At 47.6% G+C, this 23715-nt stretch overlaps 1 protein-coding gene across 5 annotated transcripts; it reads right to left on the reverse strand.

Annotated features, from left to right (window-relative positions):
* Positions 1-830: 830 nt before the first annotated feature.
* On the reverse strand, positions 831-23715 carry LOC120316181. 5 transcript variants are annotated; one of them, XM_039361476.1, is made up of 9 exons: positions 23617-23715; positions 20764-20857; positions 19791-19854; positions 17463-17640; positions 16641-16721; positions 16441-16524; positions 3932-3991; positions 3004-3085; positions 831-997 (listed from the first exon to the last, which is right to left on the reverse strand). In XM_039361476.1, exons 2-9 carry the CDS (start codon positions 20798-20800, stop codon positions 966-968), a joined length of 618 nt encoding a protein of 205 aa, XP_039217410.1. In that variant the 5' UTR covers positions 20801-20857; positions 23617-23715; the 3' UTR covers positions 831-965. The 5 variants fall into 5 exon arrangements, with proteins under 5 accessions (XP_039217410.1, XP_039217407.1, XP_039217409.1 ...); XM_039361473.1 differs by having other exon boundaries at positions 19791-19857; XM_039361475.1 differs by having other exon boundaries at positions 19791-19857; positions 23534-23619.

Consider the following 23715-nt stretch of genomic DNA (forward strand, 5'->3'; position numbering starts at 1 on the left):
TCGAAACTCAGATGCCCGGCAACTGACTCATATTTACGACGGTTACAGTGTCCGGGAATCATGTGATCCCCTTTGACGACTTTCTGACAAGCAAAACCAACGGGGAAGCCGAGTTCACTTAACAACTGTGTGTCTAACTCAGGGGTCTTCAAACCTGGCCCTTTTATGACTCATGGACTTCAACTCCCAGAATTCCTGAGCCAGCATGGCTCAGCTTGGAAACCTCTCCCTTTCCCCTCAGCATGGCTGGCTCAGGAATTCTGGGAGTTGAAGTCCACGAGTCATAAAGTCCACAAGTCATAAAAGGGCCAAGTTTGAAGACCCCCTGGCCTAACTCAGCAACTGCAGTGATCCACTCACCAACGGTGGCAAGGAAGGTCGTAACCTGGGGCAAAACTCACTTAACACTTGTCTCGCTTAGCCATGGACATTTCGGGATCAATTCTGGTCGTACATTAAGGACTACTTGGAATGAAAAATCATCCGCCTGGGTTTCTTGTTTGCAACCGCCTTGCTTGGGATGGTCCTCTCCAGGCAGGGGAGGCAGGTGGAGCTAAGGAAGAGGCTCTTGTACGGGTTGCCCCCACCCCAGAGAGGACCCTGCCCCAGATGAGCCCTCCTGGCCCAGCCTTTGGCCTCATTCTGCCCCTTGACCGAGAGGCCGGCTGGCTGCACTTTGCACAGCATGGCAGCCGGTGATTGTATCTCCCTGGATCTTGATGGACGTCCTTTTAAGCCCTGGGCTAATGGCTGCTTAACTGGGAATCTCTGAAAAGTGCAAATACTCCCCCCAAAGGCCCAGGAGGACTCCAGAGGTCAAGCAGGTGCACCTCAGTGGATTTATTGGGTTGGGCAGGGGCAGCCACTGCTCAGCCTCGGGACTGTCTCACAGCCATCTTTGAGGTCCTGGGGGTGAGGGGAGAGGAGAAGAGGTAGCGGAAGGATCCGTGTTTCTCCTTCGGTGATCACAGGGAGCTCCGATCCAGAGGTCGGGAAGCTGCAGAGAAGAAAGATCCAGTCAGCTTCCAAAGGAAAGAGCCACCTCCCCCAGCTTATCGGCTCTGGAGATGGTCCTCGACTTACAACGGTCCGTTTAGTGACCATTCGAAGTTACAATGGCGCTGAAAAAAACTGACCAATTTTCCCGCTTAGGACTCTTCCAGCATCCAGGTCACCTGATCCGTATTTGGAAGCTTGGCTCTGGTTCATATTTACGACGGTCGCAGTGTCCCGGGGTCATGTGATTTCCCCCTTTTGCGACCCTCTGACAAGCAGTCAACGGGGAAGCCAGATTCATTTAACGACCGTGTGACTAGCTTATCAATTGCAGTAATTCGCTTAACAACTGTGGCAAGAAAGGCCATAAAATGAGGCAAAGCTCAATTAGCAAATGGCTCACTGAGCAGCAGAAGTTTGGGACTCAGTTGTGGGGATAAGTGTATATTTGAGGTCTAGCAACGATGCCGGATGCAGTTAGTCCTCAATTTACCTCTAATGCTAAACCTGTAGTGGTGACTGCCATTTTATTCTTCTTCTTATCCCCACTCTATTCAGAAAGTCTAACCCAGTGATCTTTAAACTTGGCAACTTTAAGACTTGTGGACTTCAACTCCTAGAATTCCTCAGCCAGCAATGGGGAATTCTGGGAGTTGAAGTCCACAAGTCTTAAAGTTGCCAAGTTTGAAGATCTCTGGTCTAACCCGTGGCAGACTGGCCTTTAACATCACTAGTGATCAGCATTTAATAATAATAATAACAACAACAACAACAACAAACAACGTTAAAGTTGGAAGGGACCTTGGAGGTCATCAGTCCAACCCCTAGCTCAGGCAGGAAACCCTATACCATTTCGGACAAATGGCTGCCAGTCTCTTCTTCAAAACTTCCAGTGTTGGAGCATTCACCGCTTCTGGAGGCAGGTTGTTCCATTGGTTAATTGTTCTAACTGTCAGGAAGTTTCTCCTTAGTTCTAGGTTGCTTCTCTCCTTGATTAGTTTCCATTTGTTGCTTCTTGTGCAGCCATCAGGTGCTTTGGAGAATAGATGGACCCCCTCCTCTTTGTGGCAGCCCCTGAGATATTGGAAGACTGCTATCATGTTCCCCCTCGTCCTTCTCTTCATTAAACTAGACATACCCAATTCCAGCAGCTTTTCCTTATATGCTTTTGCCTCCAGTCCCCTAATGATCTTTGTTGCTCTTCTCTGTACCCATTCTAGAGTCTCAACATCTTTTTTATATCGTGGTGACCAAAGCTGGATGCAGGTATTCCAAGTGTGGCCTTACCAATGCATTGTAGAGTGGTATTAATACTTCACGTGATTTTGATTCTATCCCTCTGTTAATGCAGTCGAGCACTGTGTTGGCTTTTTTGATAGCTGCAGCACACATCTGGCTCATATTTAAGTGATTGTCCACTAGGACTCCGAGATCCCTTTCACAGTTACTACTATTAAGCAAGGTACTCCCTATACTATACCTGTACATTTGGGTTTTCTTGCCTAAATGTAGAACCTTACTTTTTTCATTTATTATAGGACTACATAAAGGTGGTTTGTACGCGGGTGTGCAATTAAAAGAAGGTGGTGGTTGCCAAGATATAATTTTTAGCAATGTGTTTCACCATCTAGAGCGGGGGTCCCCAACCCACGGTCCGTGGACCAGTACCGGGCCGCAGCATTCCAGCAACTGGTCTGCACAAACAAGCAAAGCCCCATTGCAGGATGCAAGCAACACACAAAACCACGTTCCCTCCCGTCCGCGGAAGAACCTCTCTCCACGGAACCGGTCCCTGGTGCCCAAAAGGTTGGGGCCCTCTGATCTAGAGTAGCCTTTCTCAATCTCAGCAACTTTAAGATGCTATGCTGGCTGGGGAATTCTGGGAGTTGAAGTCCACACATCTTAAAGTTGCTGAGATTGGGAAACAAGGCTGTAGAGTCAGAGTGTCCCTGTGTGTGTGTGTGTGTGTGTGTGTAAACCCTCCTGGGCCCCAAAGGGAGAACTCACAAGCGTTTTCCACTTTGCAAATATTTCTCTGCAGGATGCCTTGGGGGGTCATGCACATCCGAGCACGTTCCTCTACTGTGTCCTGAAAAATAAAAAAAGGGCTGAGCAGCTTGGGGGGGGGGGAGGGTTTCCCCACACTGATCCCCACCACCTCTAAGAAATTCTCAACCCTCTGCATTAAAGGAAGGAGGGAGGGGGCTGAAAGTATGGTGTTCCTCCAGGTGGGTACAATGGGGGCACTTCTGCTGGGTACCCCCTTGAGGAGCTCCGAACCCCCTTTCCTTTGGTTTTGACCCGCTTGGAGAGAGGCTGAATCAGGATCTTTCCATCCCCAACAAGAATCTTGCAAGGCCCTACCGCTAGTCCTCGGCTTATAACCACTCGCTCAGTGATCGTTCCAAGTTACGACAACACTGAAAAAAAGCAGCTTAGGACCGTTTTACGACAGTTGCGGCCTCCCTATCAAAATTCAGATGCTTGGCAACTGACTCGTATTCATGGGCGTTGCAGGATCCCCAAGATCACATGATCCCTGTTGTGACCTTCTGACAAGCAAAGTCAATGGGGAAGCCAGATTTACTTAACAACCGTGTTGCTAATTTAACAACTGCAGTGATCCACTTAACAAAGGTGGAAAATAACTCATAAAATGGGGCGCAACTCACTTAACAATTGTCTTGCTTAGCAGTGGACATTTTGGGGCTCAGTTGTGGTCGTTAAGCTGAGGACTTCTTGTACTCAGGCAGGGGCAGAGACCCCGCCAGCACCACCGCAACCCCAGGCAGAAAAGGACCCCCGGCTACCGTCCCTCTCCCCCAGGGTGTCCATGAACCTCGGCAAAAATGCCCACGTTATCTCAGCCACCACCTTAATAATTCCCCCCCTCCCCAGCCCCATCCAATGGATGCCCAGGGAGCTGCAGCCTTACGCCCCGTCGATGAATTCTTTCTGGTTGCTTTAACTTGACCAGCTCCGCAGGCGGGATCTCCTAGAATGAAGAGAAAATGGAGGAAGACGTTTACGCGTCGAACAGGCACTTTTGCAATCTGCAATCTTATTTTTCAAAACCAAACACTAGTTGAGTTGTTAAAACACATTCAAGACGGAAGGCTGAAAGCAGATGTGAGCCGTAAACCACGGCAAGGCTTTTAGCCTGGTGTGCCTTTGCCAAAATTGGATCTGAGTTGGAAAGGTAGAATAATAGCTCTTACGCATAAGTAAACAGAGACAAACATTTGTCCAGAATAGTACAGGGTCTCCTGCTTGTGCGGGGGGGGGGGGTTGGATTAGAAGACCCCCACCCCCTTTTTTTTCTCATAGAACGCTCAGAACGGTGTTCCGGCACCTTTTTTTTTTGATGTTTTTTTTTCAACTTGCATGAGCTGTGCTACTCCCCCTATTGGCTTTCGAAAGCCAATAGGAATTGCTGCTGAGCATGCATGAAAAAACCTGGCCGGCAAACTTTGCACATGTAAGTTGTCTGCAGCGAAGGCGAATTGGCAGGAACTTTGCACCCCTCCCTGCTACCCAACTACACCATCTCCTGACCTAGTTAGTCCTGAAGATACCTGGAGGAAACTGGAGTGGCGATGCCACGGTAACTTCAGCCCTGCTAGGGCAATAATGGCTGCAGGCACAAGAGGCAGGGGCGATGGGGCTGCTGCAGGCAGGGGTGTGAGGGGTGGCGATGGCCAGCTGCCCCCTGTGCTGTGGGAGCCGCGGGGCCTGCACAGGGTGGGCGGTGGTGCTGGCAAGGCGGCTGCAGGCAGGGTGTATTGATGGCGGGCTGCCCCCCAGGGCCAGAGCTGGCACAGCTGGTGCTTTGAGAGCCGCGGGGCCCACTCTACACGGTGGGGCAGCAGTGCTGGTGGAGCGGCTGTGGGCGGGGGCGCGGCATGTAAGCATAATTATAATATAATATAATTGTTGTTACAAATGTTTTTTATTATGCATTTATCATATTACAGTCTATTCCAGTGGTTCTCAACCTTTCTAATGCCGCGACCCCATAATATAGTTCCCCATGTTGTGGTGACCCCAAATCACTTATACATCACCGGATGCCAGGGGCGTGGCCAAAGAAAAGGGGGAAAAATGGCAGACAGCCTTGTTTGGCGACCCCCGTGAAATGGTCGTTCGACCCCAAATGGGGTCCCGACCCACAGGTTGAGAACCACTGGTCTATTCTATATTATTGTTGTAATGAATAAAATGTTTCTTTTATTTACGATATTTTTTTCTTCAATTTATTTGTGTCCTCCTTTTCATTGTAAAAAAGTTGGTCACCTTATTCATTCCTCACAAAGGATGACACTTCACCAGTGTGCACCCAGGGGGCGGGGCCAACATGGCTGGGGCTGGTTCCTTGCTGTTTCCAGACGGCCTTGTGGAGCTAAGACTGAATGTGTTTCAGCATAGATGGCCATCACAAAATTATACATTGGCTCCCGGCCAGCCAGGGCTGGGGCCAAGGCAGCAGGGGCTGTTCCCTCACTGTTTCCAGGATGGCTTCGTGGGCCACATGAAACCACTTCGCGGGCCGCATGCAGCCCCGGGCCTTGTGTTTAACATGTCTGATATAGGGTCTCCTGCTAGAGCAGGGGTTGGACTAGAAGATCTCCAAAGTCCCTTCCAACTATCCTATCCTATCCTATCCTATCCTATCCTATCCTATCCTATCCTATCCTATCCTATCCTATCCTATCCTATCCTATCCTATCCATTATTCTATTCTATTCTATTCTATTCTATTCTATTCTATTCTATTCTATTCTATTCTATTCTATTCCAGTCCAGTCCAGTCTATTCCATTCCATTCCATTCCATTCTTTTAGGATATCTTCTTAAAAACCTCCAGTGATGGAGCACCCAAAAGGTCTAGAAAACATTTGTGCCAGACCTGCCTGCTGGAGTGCCATGTCGGCTGCATGGAGCTCTGCCTGATGCCGTCAAGTTCTTTCTCGCTCTCCAAGGCCATAATCGTCCATAGGCCGGAGCCTTATCCCCTGGACTGCAGCAGGATGGCACCGACAAGAGCCCTCAGTGCAGGGGACCTTCTCCATCTGCTGGCTGGGGGTGGTGCCTTATGATGGCTGGGCTTAATGTATTAGGAAACCCCAAGTCGTGGGAATAAAGTGGCTGCTGGTGGCTTCTTTCCATAATGACATGTTTTTCCCAGTCTCTCTTGCTCAAGTGGGGAAACAATGGCCTTTCAAGCATTATCTGAACAACTTAAGTGTTTTGTTTAGCAACCCGTTATTTTCGTGTATGAGTGGGCCTCGCACTGTTATGCATAAGCTGGAGCTGATTGAAAGAGCTACTCACGGATGCAGCTCAGGGGTTTCAAGAAGGGAAGGGTACACTTAGAATCACAGGGCTGGAAGGGACCATGGAGGTCTTCTAGTCCAACCCCCAGCCCAAGGCAGGAGTCCTTATCCCAGACAAATGCTTGCCCAATCTTTTCTTGAAGAGATGGAGCACCCACAACTCCATGAGGTAAGCTGTTCCATAGATTAATTTGTTTGTCCATCCATCCATCCGTCCATCCGTCCATCCGTCCATCCATCCATCCATCCATCCATCCATCCATCCATCCTTCCATCCATCCATCTTCTATCTTGTCTGTCTATCATATGCATCTTATATATCTGTCTCATAGAATCCTAGAGCTAGAAGGGACCTTGGAGGTCTTCTAGTCCAACCCCCTGACCAAGCAGGAGTCCTCTGCCAATCTTGGACAAAAGGATGTCCAAATCTTTTCTTGAAAAAGAAAAGTAAGTAAGAGGTTTTCAACTGGGAGGCAAACTGTTCTTCCGATTCATCGTTCTCACTGTCAGTTCATGCAATTCCCTTCTAAATTAACTCTCCTGACCTGGACCCAGCACCCACACAGCAGGAGCTCCAACAGATGCTCCCTTCCCTGAATCCCAACTGCTGGGGGAGAAGACCAGCAAGGAGATGAGTAGCCTCATTGTGGGACAGGGCTGTTGTGGCCTGAAGGAGGACTGGGCTCTAGGGCAGCAAGTGAAACTTCACCTGGAGAACTAGGAAGCAGCCTGACCTGGAGAAGGAAGCTCTGAGATCTCCACCCAAGGTGGATAAGAAGTTCTCTAGGTCAGGGTCATCCTGACTGGCAATTTCTAGCAGGGGTGGTGTGTGTGTGTGTGTGTGTTACTATACTATTGGAGTGGGTTCACTGCATGGCTATGAATTTCTCTAAGGCAGTGGTTCTCAACCTTTTTAATGCTGCGACCCCCAACCAGTTGTAAGTCGAGGACTAAACCGGTCATAAGTCGAGGACTAAACCGGTCATAAGTCGAGGACTTTCCCTGCCCGGGAATGCCGCGCATGCGTGGTGCTGCCCCCTGCGCCGGCTGAGGCGTAGCTGGCAAGCGGCAGAGACGGAGCAGGCCGACCACCGGCTGGGCCACCAGCTGGCCCAGCCCAAGGGAGGTAAGGCACCTGCCAGAAAAGGGGAAAAAAATGGCGGACAGCCTTGCTTGGCGACCCCCGTGAAATGGTCGATCGACCCCAAATGGGGTCGTGACCCATAGGTTGAGAACCGCTGCTCTAAGGCAAGTCTTCTCAACGTTGGCAATTTTAAGAGGGGTGGACTTCAGCTCCCAGAATTCCGGTGGCTACTGGCTGGGGAATTCTGGGAGCTGAAGTCCACCAGTCTTCAACTTGCCAAGATTGAAAAACACTATTCTAAAGCAGGGGTCTCCAACCTTGGCCCCTTTAAGTTGTGGACTTCAGCTCCCAGAATTCCCTAGCCAGCCATGCTGGCTGGGGAATTCTGGGAGTTGAAATCCACCAATCTTCAAGGGGCCAAGGTTGGAGATTCCTGCTCTAAAGTGAGAGCTGAGCTTTGTTGGATTTTGCTAATTAACCAAAGGAGGGGGGGGGGAAACTGAAGGAGAATGCACACAAAATGTCTTCCCGTGAATTCTGGCTCATTTTCTTGACTTCTTTTCTTCTCCTGCTCTCTACAGGAAGATGTAGCTTCATGTGGAGACCGGCTACATTTGCTGCCTGCAAAGAATAATTGCTCTTCATGCTTAATTGACTCCTAAAAAACAGGGTGTGAATACTAATTAGAGGAAGAGGGTGGTAGGCACCAGCCTCCTCGCGGGAGTGTCTGCCTTGCCAAAACGCCGATGAATCAAGAAGGCATTTGTTTCCCTGGTCTCCTGTGCTTCTCCTGTCTGTCCAAAATGACTGCAATGCAGCTGTCCATCTTCTCCAGGTTGTGAGTCAACATTCAGCTTCTGTTGATTGTGGTTGATAATCTTGGTTGGTTGGCTGTTGATCTTAATTCAGAGGCATCTGACATGTATTGTGGGGCCAAAGGATTCCCTGAACCAACAATCCAAGAGAGGCTGGGAAGCTGCACTCCTGTCTCTCCCCCCTCCCCCCCAAGGAGAAGTAACCCAGCTTTTACCAACCATTGGCTCAGGTGGTACATTGGAATCCTTCCTTCCTTCCTTCCTTCCTTCCTTCCTTCCTTCCTTCCTTCCTTCCTTCCTTCCTCCCTCCCTCCCTCCCTCCCTCCCTCCCTCCCTCCCTCCCTCCCTCCCTCCTTCCTTCCTTCCTTCCTTCCTTCCTTCCTTCCTTCCTTCCTTCCTTCCCTCTGATCTGACCATTGCAGGAAGCAATTCTTCTTGATCTAGGACACTCATCTCTTCCTATCCTTTCCCCTTGTGTTGTGTTTTAGGACATGTTGATTTCCTGGGTTTACAAATGCCCTCATCAGGATGGGTTCACACAGCACACTTAACTCCACCTTCACAGGAGTTAATGAAGTACTAAGCAAGGTTGGTGTGCTCTACTTTGGGGAGAGCATTGTGTGACTGCAGCCACAGAATCTCATTTTGATGCTGGAGATGATATTATTCAACTTGGAGGCCGCTCTGAAAGCTCCACTTAGCCCAAGAAAGATGAAGGATGCAGAGGCCCTTTTAGTCCCGATGTGTCATAACAGGAGATGCAACTCAGCATACCAAAATCTGTTTTTTCTTTTAGCGATATGTGGGAAACAGTAGGATTGCTTTTGCCAACTCATGCTGATCATGGATCCTTCCTGTTATTGTGCTTGCTCTCCTTCTTGATGTATCTCACAGATCTTATGAAAGAACTTCGGTGCCCAGAGATGTCCAGGTCAGCTTCTGACAACACAGGGACCTTCTGGACAGCCTGGCTGGCCATCTCTCCCCACAGGGAGCCTTGGTGAGGGCCAGGGAGGCAGTCAGAGGATCCAGCTGGTTGTCTCTGAGGTGGTGGCTCCACTTGAGAGAAGACAAGAAGGTTCCCCTGTTTTACAGCAAAACTCAGGCCAGAACATGTCTACGGAGTCTCTCAATCATCCAGGTCATGACTGAGATGATTGAGAGACTCCGTAGACATGTCTGGCCTGAGTTTTGCTGTAAAACAGGGGAGCAAGATTACTGGTGGGTCAATATTGGAAGAAGGATACTCTGCCTTCTTTAGAAGAATGGGTATTTAAGGTTTCTAATTTAGCAGAAATGGCTAAAATTTCTGCTTATTTAAAGGACCATTCACAAGAGAGATATTTTAACGTATGGAGAAGATGGATAGAATATGTTCAGAAGAAATATGGAACTACAAAGTTTCACTTATTCTATGAGTAATGATTTTGTTTATAAACTTATGATGTTAAAGTTTGAAGAGAGTTAAGGGTTTTTATGATTTTGTTCATTATATAATTAGTAAACTTAAATAGATTATGTTTAATATGTTTGCATAATCCTGTATTTTGCTCTGGGAAGTCGGCGGGGGAGGGGGTGGGGGGAGGGGGAAGGGGTGGATGGGTTGAAGTTTATGTAGTTCAGATAAAGTAGAAATAGTCTTATTGTATATAATATTAATGTTTTAATTTTGAGAGAGGAACTGCTCGGGCATTTCCCCTGGACCTCATCAAGAGGGAGAAGAAGAAGGTGAGAAGTAAGTAGGAAGGTGGAGGTGAAGGAGGAGAGGAGGTGAGTGAAGAAAAAGAGGGAAAGAAGTAAGTTGGTTTGAGGTGGGATACGGTTTCGGGGGAAATGGGCGGGCAAGACCGAATGTGGCGTGTATCAATTTGTTTTATTTTTTATCTGAAGTATTTGTAAGATTGTTATGTATTGTAAAGTTGAAAATAAAATTTTTTACAAAAAAAAAATAAAATCATCCAGGTCATGGTTGTCCCAGATGTCATGGATTTCCAAAAGGCAAAAAGTCAACCATGTCCCAAATTGTCCCAGTGGTCATGGTGTTCCAGCAGGCAGCTGAACTTTCTTGTTTACAGTAGTTGGAAAACATTTCACTTCTCATCCAAGAAGCTTCTTCAGTTCTGACTGAATGGTGGAGAATGTGGAAGGATTTATATTCCTTGCCGTCCTCTGGTTGTTAGCATTCTGAGAGTGATACAAATGCCACAGATGAGGAGGAGCTGAAGCTACTGAAGAACCAACAAAGTGCCTCTTTTTTTTTTGTCTTCTCTTCAGCTGTGTCCAATTCTCTGAGACTGCCTGCAGTTTTCTTGGCAAGTTTTTCAGAAGCGGTTTGCCATTGTCTCCTTCCTAGAGCTGGAGAGAGTGACTGGCCCGAGGTCATATAACTGGCTTTGTGTTCATGGAAGGTTTAGAACTCAGGGTCTTCCATTTTCTAGCCTCATTGATTCATTCATTCATTTTCATTCATTCATATTCATTCATTCATTCATTCAATTTCTATATAGCCACCCAACTCAACCAAGTGACTCTGGGCGGCTTACAATTCTAAAATTATAAAAAAATTAAAAACCATAAAACAGTAAAAACCTCCAGAAAATAAATACATAAAGCAGCTGCGATAATTAATCAACTAAGAATAAATCCAGGAAACGAGACCCTTAAAACATTTTGAGCTCCAGGCCTGGGTCCACACCCATGTTTTTAAAGCCTTGCAAAAGGCCAGCAAGGTTGGGGCCATTCTGATCTCATAGGGCGTGGATATTCCAAAGAGCAGGGGCCACCGCAGAAAAGGCCCTGCCAGCCGACACTCTTTGTGCTGAGGGGAGCTGCAGCATGCTCAACCTGCTGGATCAACTTGACGCTTTCATCACCAGACCAAACTTTAGATGTGTTTGAAGTAAAAGGAAAAAAGAACATTGAAATGAGAGCTGAAGAATGAAGTCTGCAAGGTGTTAACTGGGATCCAAGAAAAAGCAGAGCTATCCAACTGCAATTGTGCTTCGGTCCTCAGCAAGATCAAATTGCTTTTGCCGATTTATTTCATTCATTGTTTATCAGCTTTAGGACCTGCTTTATTCAAAAGACTTTTTGCAGTGGGACCCTTAGGAAGTCACAAAGGCCAGGAGGAAGGGGCAGAGACAACCACTCTCAATCCTCAAGCAACAGAAGCCACTACAGGGAATAAATTGGCAGGACCAGATGAATAACAGAGTTGGAAGGGACCTTAGAGGTCTTCTAGTTCAACTCTAGTTCTAGCAGTCTTCCAGTATTTGAGGGGCTGCCACAAAGAAGACGGGGTCCGACCTATTCTCCAAAGCATGAGAATGCAAGACAAGGAACAATGGATGGAAACTAATCAAGGAGAGAAGCAACCTGGAATTAAGGAGGAACTTCCCAACAGTGAGGACAATTAACCAGTAGAACAGAAGTTGCCTTTAGAAGTTGTGGGTGCTCCAACAGTGGAGGTTTTTAAAAAAAGACTAGAAAGCTACTTGTCTGAAATGGTATAGGACTGTGGTGGTGAACCTATGGCACGCGTGCCACAGGTGGCATGCAGAGCCCTCTCTGTGGGCACGCATGCTGTCGCCCCAGTCCTAGGCCTTCAGCTGGGTTTTATAAAATCTTTTCGCTTTAGGCCTCCACCACTGTGTGAAAAAAAAAAGTTCAATCAATCAATTTCAACTTCTCGCAGGAAAAAAAAAGATCTCACAAAATTGGAATTGATTGATTGAACTTTTTAGTCCCGCCTAGTCTGCTGTTACCACCGCAGCCATGCCCACACAATGGGCCACGCCCACACAATGGGTCACACCCACCCAATGGACCATTGCCACCCAATGGGACTCGCCCACCCAATGGGCCACACCCACCCGGCACCCAACAATATATAAGTGGGTTTTGGGTTGCAATTTGGGCACTTGGTCTCTAAAAGGTTTGCCATCACTGGTATAGGTCTTCTGCTTGAGCAGGGGGTTGGACTAGAAGACCTCCAAGGTCCCTTCCAGTTCTATTCTTTGAACCTTCTGCTCAAGTAGAGGACCCTATACCATTTCAGACAAATGGCTGTCCAATCTCTTCTTAAAAACCTCCAGTGATGGAGCACCTATAGTACTAAAGGAACTAACTGCTAGTCTAGTCAAACAATTACTGATTAACTTCTAGAAATTCTGGATAAATATCACCCCTCTCTCTAAAAGATGGGAAAAAGAAAGATCCAGAACAGATTTTCTGGCCTCAATTCCTGGGAAGGCTGGAGAGCAGATCACAAAAAGGTCACTTGGTGAGGCCTTTGAAGACAATATGGTAACTGCTGGATAACCCTCAGAACAAGTTTGCAGGCTTATCTTGTCTTATTTTTGATTGGGTAACTTTCTTCATACATCCTGGAATGCTGATTTATGATGTATCTTGGCCTAAGTAGAATTTTTGATAAAGTGCTCCTGATTTTCAAAGCTAGGTAAGTGTGGGCTGGATGACATGACAGCTAAATAAAAACACAGCTGGCCCCGAAAATCTTGCTGAGAGGATATATGGTTCGTTAACGGGTTCTCAATCAAACTGGAGAGACCCATCAAGTGGGGGTGTCACAGGGATTGGCCCCTTCACTTCAGTATTTTTTTTTTACGGTTTGAATGATGAAGTGCAAAGAATGAATATTAATTTGCCAGTGAGATAACTAGTGCTCTGGAAAACGAGAAATTAACTTAAAAAGAATCAAAGCCACATTGATAGAGAAATGGGCTGAATGCAATGAAATGAAAATCATATAAAGCAAAATGCAAATTAGGCACTTAAGGACACAGAAATGAAATACATAGTTTGGGATGGAACTGTCAGGCTGGGTAGCTTTTAAAAGTTCTCAGAATAATAAATGGTGGTTGCCAAGCTGATTAAGAGCAAGCAGAGTGATGTGGCTGCAAAGAAGGCAAATGCAGTTTTAGGCTGCATCAACAAAGATATAATATCTAAACTGTGGGAAGCAATTGCTCCGCTGATCTCTGCTTTGGTCAGACCCCACTTTGAGTTCCATGTCTTTTTCTGGGCATAAAGGAGAGGAGGGAAATTAGAACAGATTCAGAGAAAGGCAGAAGTGGAAATCAGTAATAGGAACTAAGCTGCATAAAGGGGCTGAGGACCACAGACGGGTACGATAACTGTCAGGTCTGCCATCTCATCAAATTTGCGGATGACACCAAGCTGGCAGAAATAGCCAACACTCCGGAAGACAGGCTTAAGATACAGGAGGACCTGGACAGACTTGAACACTGGGCGCTATCTAACAAAATGAAATTTAGTGATGAAAAAGGTAAGGTTGTAAATTTAGGCAAGAAAAACCAAATGTACAGGTATAGTATAGGGGGTACCTTGCTCAATAGTAGTAACTGTGAGAGGGATTTCGAAGTCCTAATGGACAATCACTTAAATATGAGCCAGCTGTGTGCTGCAGCTGCCAAAAAAGCCAACACAGTGCTGGGCTGCATTAACAGAGGGATAGAATCAAGATCACGTGAAGTGTTAATACCACTTTACAAGGCCTTGGTAAGGCCACACTTGGAATACTGCATCCAGTTTTGGTCACCACGATATAAAAAAGATGCTGAGACTCTAGAAAGAGTACAGAGAACACAACAAAGATGATTACGGGACTGGAGGCTAAAACATATAAGGAACGTTGCTCAAATTGGGTATGTTTAGTTTAACGAATAGAAGGACGAGGGGGGACATGATAGCAGTGTTCCAATATCTCAGGGGCTGCCCCAAAGAAGAGGGAGTCAAGCTATTTTCCAAAGCACCTGAAGGCAGGACAAGAAGCAACAGATGGAAACTAATCAAGGAGAGAAGCAACCTACAATTAAGGAGAAACTTCCTGACAGTTAGAACAATTAACCAATGGAACAACCTGCCTCCAGAAGCGGTGAATGCGCCAACACTAGAAGTTTTTAAGAAGAGACTGGACAGTCATTTGTCCGAAATGGTATAGGGTTTCCTGCCTGAGCTGGGGGTTGGACTAGATGACCTCCAAGGTCCTTTCCAACTTTATTATTATTATTACTATTATTGTTGTTGTTGTTGTTAATATTAAAGGCAGAAGTGGAAATCAGGAATAGGAACTAAGCTGAGTGAAGGGGCTGAGGACCACAGAGGGGGTACGATAACGATCAGGTCTACCATCTTTTGCTTGGCGCCTTGCTGGCATCCTACCATGAAAGGCTAGGAGGGAGGACGGTGGAGAAGGGGAGAGGAAACAAATAGGCAATCAACCTGCTTGTGTACTCGATGGGAATTGGGACGGGGGAATGACAGCTTGACAAAGAGCAGGAGAGCTCGGACCAGTTTGTGCCAGCACCCAAGGCCAGGCACCCTGAGAAAGAATGTGGATTACCCTAAACATCTCAGCATTCTCAAAACACCTAGGTCCTTGGTAGCGAACCTATGGCACATGTGCCAGAGGCGGCACGCAGAGCCCTCTCTGTGGGCACACGTGCCGTTGCTCCAGTCCTAGGCCTTCAGCTGGGTTTTATAGGCCTCAGCCGCCATATGCAAAAAAAAAAAAAAAAGTTCAATCAGTCAATCAATTTCAATTTCTTGCGGAAAACAAAAAGATCTCGCCAAGTTGGAATTGATTGATCGAACTTTTTAATTCCCACCCAGTCTGCTGTTACAACCACAGCCACGCCCACCCAGTGGGCCACGCCCACCTGGCACCCGACGTATAAGTGGGTTTTGGGTTGCAGTTTGGGTACTCAGCCTCTGAAAGGTTCACCATCACTGACCTAGGTAGACTCTGATTGGCTGCAGACGGACCGGTCATGGGGGGAGGGCTGGAGTGCGGGGAAACTTTCTGTATCTTTTGAGCGTGGGAAATTTAATTCTAACCTGACTTTGCTGCAATCAACATCTTTTAGCAAAAGAACCTGACCACTTCAACCAAATGGCGTTGAGGGTCTTTTCCTTTCCTAAGGGATCAGACTGGGGCAGGCCTGACAATAACCCTGTTCAAAGTGACGTTGCACGGAATAAAGTCAGGACCGCTTTTGCCTTGTTCCAGAGAGAGCAGGATATAAAAACATGCAGAATGACAGAAGTCAGACTCCAGCTGAATGTTACCAGAATTGGAGCCCCTGGAGAGAGGAACCAATCACCTGGTTTGTGTATGTCTCTGTGTGTCGCTCTCTCTGTGTATGTGTGTGTGTGTGTGTATGTTCTCCTCTATTGGATGCATTCAGGAGGCAGCTAAACAGCCATGTCTCAGGAATGCTGGAATTTGAATTCCTGTGTCCCGGGATGCTGCAGTTCATAAAGGGTGGACAGTCTCACTCACTTGCTGCCTGCAAGAGCCCACCCCCCCCAATGCACCCCATTTAAATGCCACCTGGGCAGGATTTGAGTTTGACTGTTCTAGAGAAAAGAAGGACTAAGGGGTGACATGATAGCATAGTTCCAGTATTTGGGGGGCTGCCACAAAGAGGAGGAGGGTCCACTTATTTTCCAAAGCACAAGAAGGCAAAACAAGAAACAACGGATAGAAATTAACCAAGGAGAGAAGCAACCTGGAATTAAGGAGATACATCCTAACAGTGAGGACATTTAACCAGAGGAACAGCTTGCCTTCAGAAGTTGTTGATGCTTCATCACTGGAGCTTTTTAAGAAGAAATTGGACAGTCACTTGTCTGAAATGGTATAGGGTCTCATGCTCCAAGGTCCCTTCCAGCTCTATTCTGATTGATTGAGATGCCGGTTCTCTTGTTTCCTTTCTCCCTTATTGCTTTGGAGGGCAGCTGTCCATCCAGACCCCAACTGCATGGCAGCTAACTCCCTTCTTTTAGCAAATGGAATATTGTTGTAGATGACCAGGCTGAGACCGAAGGAGGAAGGGAGGGAGGGGTCAAGCACGTCATCAGTTTGGCATCCCTTCATCCCCACAAGAGATCTAAGTCCAGCCCTCCTTGAATTCCACTTATCTACTGCCAATTTGCCTTGACCTTCAGTAGTCCAGATTCTTGTCTAAAGTTAGCATGGAATAAAGTTGTACTCATCTGAACAGCCTTGGTTCCTGAGTTCCTGCACCTGACAATTATGGCCCTCTTTAGGGCATTTCGCTCTGAGCCTCTCAAGGAGGAATAAGAAAAGAAACCAACATGAAATGGAAGTTCTCCCTAGGGAGGTGAAGGAGGCCAAGATATCCTCTCCTGAGCTTCCTCCACTTACCAGAATGTTCTTCTCGGTGCCCATCCTGGACTTCCCCGCAGCCACCTCGGCCCTGAGTACACTTGGCACGTGCGCTGTGCTGAGCTGGAGAAGGAAGGAGGACATGAGGGGGTGGCCACCGGGCAAGAGGAGTCCACCCTTGCAGGAGGGGGGGATCTGGTCTCTTCCCTGGAGGGGGGGCAACCTCCAGGGGCTTCTACCTGCTCATTAATTCCTTGTTGCCTCAGCTGTTGCTCCCGAAGGGCCTTCCTCTCCTGCATGGCTCTGGCCAGCTTCTTCTTCTAAGGAGGGAAATGAAAGGGGCTTAGCAGCCTTGGTGGTGGTGGTGGTGGGGTGCCCTCTTGACTAAAGAGACCCCTGCTCCCCTTTCACAACCAAGCTGGGCCAGTGGCAGTAATGGAGAAGCAACTACAGATAGTCCTTGACTTACAATGTTTTCAGCACTGAAAAAAAATGACTTACAACCTTTTTATCACACAACCGTGGAGTCCCCACGGTCACATGATCAAAATCCAGAGGCTTGGCAACTGGCTCGTATTTATGACTGTCGCGTGTCCTTGGGTGTGTGTGTTTGTGTGTGTCATGGGGATCCCCTTTGGCGACCTTCTGAAGAGCAAAGTCAACAGGGAAACCTGATTTACTTAACAGCTGGGTTACTAACTAGTCAACTGCAGTGATTCACTTAACAACCACGTGACTAAGTTAACAACTGCCAGTGATTTACTTTACGAAAGGTTGTAAAATGGGGCAAAATACTCACTTTTCAAATGTCTCACTTAGCAACAGAAAGTTTGGGCTGAATTGTGTATCATAAGTCAAGGACTACCCGTATTGGAAAGTGGGAGAGACTTAGGGGTGCAACGTCCTTGTCCCAGTATCTCCTCACAGTCACTGGGTCCTGCCAACCATATTCTTGCAGCCCCCTCAGCCTTCTGGCCTGGCCTGTGCCATCCTGTCCTTCACTGGGTGGCTCTCAGTTGAGGTGGGGGAGCTGAAGGGCTGCACCCAAGGCCACCACCCACCAGGTAAATGTTGTACTTCAACAGCCGCTTCCGGGCATCAGAGACACTGGAGCCCAGCTCCCTCAGTTTGGTCTTCATGTCAACCATCAGGTGGGCCGGAGGATCCTGGTGGCCCTGGAGCTTGGTGACTTCGGGCAAGAGGGGTCCCAAGGCGGTGTACAAGGCAGAAATGAAGTTCCTGGAAACGGAACATCAGGAGAAGGTTCTGTAGCAGGTGTCCTAACCCAATAGCAGCTCCTGCAAGCGCCGAAGGCAGGCCCAGGGAAGGTCCAGAGCCACTGGGCAGCAGCTCTCCTTCTGTCCCCATCACTGACCCTTCACACAAAGTGGGCCTGCTCTGAGCACTTGCAGGGCAGACCCCCTACCCTGGGGCACATGGAGGCAGCATAATTATGCCAGTCCTTCCGATTGCGACCGTACTGAGCAGGAGAAGGAGAGGGCCCTCCTGTCCAGATTGGTGAACTTCCCGGATGCATCTGGTTCGCCACTGAAGGATCCAAAATGCTGGATCAGGGAAGCCCCTCTGGCCCCCTCTCAGCTTGCCTGCACCAACTGGCTCTCTGACTTTAGACTCCGCGTGAAAGATTGCTAATGTTTCTTCCCAGAATGTAAAGCGTTTCACTAAAATTATGCTTAATAAGATTCTGTATTCTTTGAACAGTTGGGTGAATCTGTTTTTATTCCAGGCTGGGGAAGCCAGATGAGATACTACCTGCACTACAGGAGGGGGTTAAGGTGGGAGAAAGAGATATGATATGCTCTAAAAAGGCAGGATGGCGTGGTTCCTTAAAGGAACACCTAAGACAGTGGTTCTCAACCTTTTTAATGCCGTGACCCCCAACCGGTTGTAAGTCAAGGACTACTCAACCGGTCGTAAGTCAAGGACTACTCAGCTGGTGCAGCACTGTTTGCAGAATGGGACTTTTGGCGGGCTCAGCAGGGCAGAGACAGCCTGGACAATTCCTATTGGCTTTTGAAAGCCAATAGAATTAGACTCTATTCAAGAGAGTCTATTCTATTGGCTTTCAAAAGCCAATAGAATAAAAGGGAGTAGCACAGCTAAGGAAAAGGGGGAAAAATGGCGTACTGCGTTGTTTGGCGACCCCCATGAAATGACTGTTTGACCCCAAATGGGGTCCCAACCCACAGGTTGAGAACCACTGACCTAAGAGAAACCACCTAGCCAGTTGCCCTGATGCACGCCTAGTCCCACGGGGCAGTGCCAGCCCTCTGTGGCAGGTGGGGTGGGGTCCCTGCTGGCCATGACTCTCACAAGGGGAGCTTGGCCCAGTCACTCTGGCTCAGTCTAAGCAACCTCATAAGTGTGGGAAGTCAACCCCCCCAGAGAAGAAAATATTAAAATATTTAATATTTAGGGAATATATTTCCCAAAAGGATTTTAGAAGCAGAAACCAACCCTGCCCCCAGTCTCTCTGTCCCAAGCAGAAACCAAATCTGCAGGAATGCAGATGTGATAATCTTGTCAGGAAACTAGGATTAGGAAGAAAGCTCTCTGGAATCAACATCAGCCACAGCCCCAGGGAAGCAGGGGGACATAATAGGATTAATCCACCACCATCAAGAATACCAGAAAGGCACACCCAGACTCAGGTCAGAATACGTGACAGGAAATACAAAGCCTGAAACAGGAAACAACTCCAAACAAAAGGCTCCAGAGGATATAAAAACCCACTCCCTACACGTGCTCAGCCCTTTTTCTGCTAGACCCATCTTTCTTTCTGGCTCTCCTCTTCAATAAACTGTTACCTTCTTCCTAAAGCAGTCGCCAAGTTGTTTATCCCGGCTTAGACTGAACCATGATGAAGACTTTTCCTTCAACACAAGGTTGGGAGGAGGATAACTGAAGGAAGACCCAGGAGACCCCAAAGTGCTTTTCCAAAGACAACCGTTTCGGTTTTCTTCTTGAAAATGTTTTGCTTCTCATCCAAGAAGCTACTTCAGTTCTGAAGAGAAGCAAAACATTTTCAAGAAAAAAAACAACAACTAAAAAAGAGCAGTTGCCTTTTGGAAAAGCATCCTTGGATCAATCATGACTTGGATAATTGAGCATCTTCATGGATGAGACCTGGAAGAAAAACTTTGCTGACAGTGATTGTTGTCCCAAGGAAGATGGGGCAGATGATGGTGACGTTGCCTCCAAGCCATCTCATGGGGAATCCACCTTTGCAGTGGCCTTGAGATCCACCCACAGCTGGCTGGCCTTGGAGAGCCCATCCCACCTTAGCTGAGCCTGGGATGGTCCTGCCTTCACCCCTCTCAGAGAGTCCGCGGCAGCCGAGAGCGACTCATGTGAGGGGAGACACTTACATGGTCTCCTCATCCAGTTCCTCATCGCCATAGTTTAGGTTGTCACTCATGGAAGATCGAGGCTCTGCTGTGGGGGAAACAGAAGTGGGGAGAGGAAGACTGGCAGCTCTGAGGGTCTAGGAGGGAGATAAGAGTTGGGAGCTGGGGATGAAGTTCCCCAAGAGCAGACCACCTACCCTGTTGAAGGAGATTGACTTTAGAAGAGATTCCCCGTTTGACTGATTAATTGATTCATTACAGGTGATCCTCAACTTACGAGCACAATTGAATCCAACATTTCTGTTGTCAAGCGAGACAGGTGTAAAGTGAATTTTGCCCCATTTTACGACCTTTCCAACTGCAGCTGTTAAGTGAATCGCTGCAGCCTGTTAGGTTAGTACCGTGGTGGCAAAGTGACCGTGGCTTCCCCATTGACTTTGCCCGCCAGAAGTTCATAAAAGCGGATCGCGTGACCCCAGGAAAGAGCAATGGTTGCAAATACGAGTCAGTTGGCAAGTGGCTGAATTGTGATCACGTGACCCTGGGAATGCTGCAACGATCATTAAGTGTGAAAACAGGTCGTCGGTCCCTTTTTTTCAGTGCCGTTTGAACAGTCACTAAATGAACTGTTGTTAAGTTGAGGACCACCTGTAATTAATTCAAGCATAGATGCTGCCCGATCCCTCGTGAACCAGATAACATGAGTCCAGAAGAAAAACTCTGGATGAAGAAACATCTCCTCTCTCTCTTGAATGGCTGCCCACCCTGCAAGGGGCTAGTTGAGCCCCCTCTAGTATTATTTCCCGTTATTCTCCACCAGGACTAGGTCAGGCTGAGCCCCCAAGTTTACCCATCACCCCTAGGCAGGTGCCCTGAAGGAGCCCAAGCTATCTCCTCCTGCGTGGTTGTGCCTGGGCTCCAGACCACCTGCCTTCTGCTCCCAGGGACCCCTCCACCCTTCCTCCTGGGTACCAGCGCATGGGGGAGTCCTTACCTTGGAAACTTGGGGAGCCAGAGCCTCTGCTGTCCATGGCCTCGGTGACTGAAAGGCTGGGAAGGAGCAGAGAAGAAGCCGGACGAACCTGCGGCTGAAAGGGGAAGGGGAAGGGCTGTGTCTGGTTCTCAGGAGCCCAATAAGGGCCTGCACCCTTGCCCCTGCATTGGGAGGTTAGGCTCCTGTAGCTCCTTCAAGGGGAGGGTCCATAAGTCCTTCCCCACAATCCCTAATGTTGAAGCTCTCACAATCTGGGAGGCTACCATCCCAAATTTTATCCTTTGGGCTTTTATTTCCTCTGGCCTTCCTTCCTTCCTTCCTTCCTTCCTTCCTTCCTTCCTTCCTTCCTTCCTTCCTTCCTTCCTTCCTTCCTTCCTTCCTTCCTTCCTCCCTCCCTCCCTCCCTCCCTCGTCATTTTCAACTGACAGTCAGTGCTGCAGGGCTCCTGCACACACCTCCACTGGACTCTCTGGCTGTGTGTGCATATCTGTGTTATGCACAGCATTTGTAAAAAATGCTTTTATTTGGGAATCCTTCCCTCGTTTTTTCTGTTTTGGCTCCAGTTCTGCTAACCGCTAGAGGGGCTGATTTATTCCCATCCTTCGGGAGACACATAACCCGGCTTACTAAACGACAGTAATTAAAAACCTGAGTAAAACATAATCATCCCAAGAGCAAACAATTGGAAAAAAGCAGGAGATTAAAGGCAGGTCGAAGCTATTAAGGAAGAGGCAACTTGGAGGGCGTCCATCATTTTTCCTCCTAACGCTGAAAAACCTGCAGCCTGTCAGTTTTCGTTCCTTAACACCAGGAGCCTCGCAGCAGTTTCCGTAGCCAACAATGTGTCTCCTTAATCTTCCCAACAGCATTGTGATGTCAGCTGCTAATTGTGAGTTCTTGGCTTGTCACCCAGCCACGGAGGACTTCATGGGATTTGCATGTTCAACTCTCTCTAAACCTAAACGATTTTGATTCAGTTTTCGAAAGATGCGGAGGCTGGAGAGGGAGAGAGGGAGCTAAAGAAGAACCGCCTCTTGCGTGGCACCAGTGGAGGGCAGTGCAGGAGAATTTTTCTCAGGCCTGGACCACACAGGCAGCCCCATCCCAGAAGCATCTGGGAGGCCTCAGAGGAAGACCAAGGACTGGCAGGCCAAGGGATGCTGCGTTGTGCTCCTCTCCTTTTGGGAAGCATTGGGGCACCTCCTTCCACCCTTCTGTGAAAACTGGGTGAACTCCACTTAGCCACACACCCATTTTCCAACTTCTCCACAAGCAGCTTCCTCCTCCTCCTCCTCCTCCTCCTCCTCCTCCTCCTCCTCCTCCTCCCTTCCTTCTTCCTTCTTCCTTCCTTCTTCCTTTTCTTCTTCCTTCTTTCTTTTCTTTCTTCTTTGTTTTCTTCCTTCTTCCTTCCTTCTTTCTTTTTCTTCTTTCTTCTATCTTCTTCCTTCTTCTTCCTTCCTTCTTCCTTTTCTTCTTCCTTCTTTCTTCTTCCATCTTTCTTTTCTTCTTTCTTAATCCTTCCTTCTTCCTTTTTCCATCTTTCTTTTCTTCTTTCTTAATCCTTCCTTCTTCCTTCCTTCTTCCTTTTCTTCTTTCTTCTTCCTCCTCCCTTCCTTCTTCCTTCTTCCTTCCTTCTTCCTTTTCTTCTTCCTTCTTTCTTTTCTTTCTTCTTCTTTGTTTTCTTCCTTCTTCCTTCCTTCTTTCTTTTTCTTCTTTCTTCTATCTTCTTCCTTCTTCTTCCTTCCTTCTTCCTTTTCTTCTTCCTTCTTTCTTCTTCCATCTTTCTTTTCTTCTTTCTTAATCCTTCCTTCTTCCTTTTTCCATCTTTCTTTTCTTCTTTCTTAATCCTTCCTTCTTCCTTCCTTCTTCCTTTTCTTCTTTCTTCTTCCTCCTCCCTTCCTTCTTCCTTCTTCCTTCCTTCTTCCTTTTCTTCTTCCTTCTTTCTTTTCTTTCTTCTTCTTTGTTTTCTTCCTTCTTCCTTCCTTCTTTCTTTTTCTTCTTTCTTCTATCTTCTTCCTTCTTCTTCCTTCCTTCTTCCTTTTCTTCTTCCTTCTTTCTTCTTCCATCTTTCTTTTCTTCTTTCTTAATCCTTCCTTCTTCCTTTTTCCATCTTTCTTTTCTTCTTTCTTAATCCTTCCTTCTTCCTTCCTTCTTCCTTTTCTTTCTTCTTCCTCCTCCCTTCCTTCTTCCTTCTTCCTTCCTTCTTCCTTTTCTTCTTCCTTCTTTCTTTTCTTTCTTCTTCTTTGTTTTCTTCCTTCTTCCTTCCTTCTTTCTTTTTCTTCTTTCTTCTATCTTCTTCCTTCTTCTTCCTTCCTTCTTCCTTTTCTTCTTCCTTCTTTCTTCTTCCATCTTTCTTTTCTTCTTTCTTAATCCTTCCTTCTTCCTTTTCTTCTTCCTTCTTCCTTCCTTCCTTCTTCTTTCTTTTCTTCTTCTTCTTTCTTCCTTCTTCTTCTCCAGTTCAAACAGACACATTGGCCATGGTGGCCACCAGCATTGGAATGGGAGTGGGTAGGAACTCACATTAGAGGTTCCTCTCATCAGAGCCCCCTCCCTTTGCTGTCCTTCACGTTCCTATTCATTTGTGAAGTTCTATTTATTTTGGGTTGCCAGCATCAGCCAACCAGCATCCATGGTGCCTCTCAGGGCCACCGTGGCCCATTTCTGATCCTGCCTTCAGCCCCTCCCCTTTCTAGCCCCACCCCCAAATCAGAACTCCAACCTTGGTTAGGTAGCTTGTGAACATTATAGATAACCCATATGGTGGCCAAACCTGGATGGATGAAGTAATGCAACTCCTCCCTGAGGGGCAGGAGGCCTCCAGCAGCCTCTTCCCCAGGGCTCCCCCAAACCCACCTCAAGGACCCTGATTCCTGTGACAGCCCACTGCTATATCTGGCTGAGCTGCACCTGAGCCTGCGTCCCGCTTGCTACTTCTTCCTTGGAGTAGCTGTT

Source organism: Crotalus tigris, unplaced genomic scaffold, assembly GCF_016545835.1.
Source record: "Crotalus tigris isolate CLP2741 ecotype Arizona unplaced genomic scaffold, ASM1654583v1 scf7180000019276.598803, whole genome shotgun sequence".
Lineage (NCBI taxonomy): Eukaryota > Metazoa > Chordata > Lepidosauria > Squamata > Viperidae > Crotalus > Crotalus tigris.

Coding starts and splice junctions, on each gene's coding strand:
- LOC120316181 (XM_039361473.1), bottom strand. CDS start 20,800: ATGGACAGCAGAGGCTCTGGCTCCCCAAGTTTCCAAG. Junction 19,858..20,763: donor TGGCTCCCCAAGTTTCCAAG/GTAAGGACTCCC, acceptor TTTCCCCCACAG/CAGAGCCTCGATCTTCCATG. Junction 998..3,003: donor TTGCAAAGTGGAAAACGCTT/GTGAGTTCTCCC, acceptor TCTTCTCTGCAG/CTTCCCGACCTCTGGATCGG.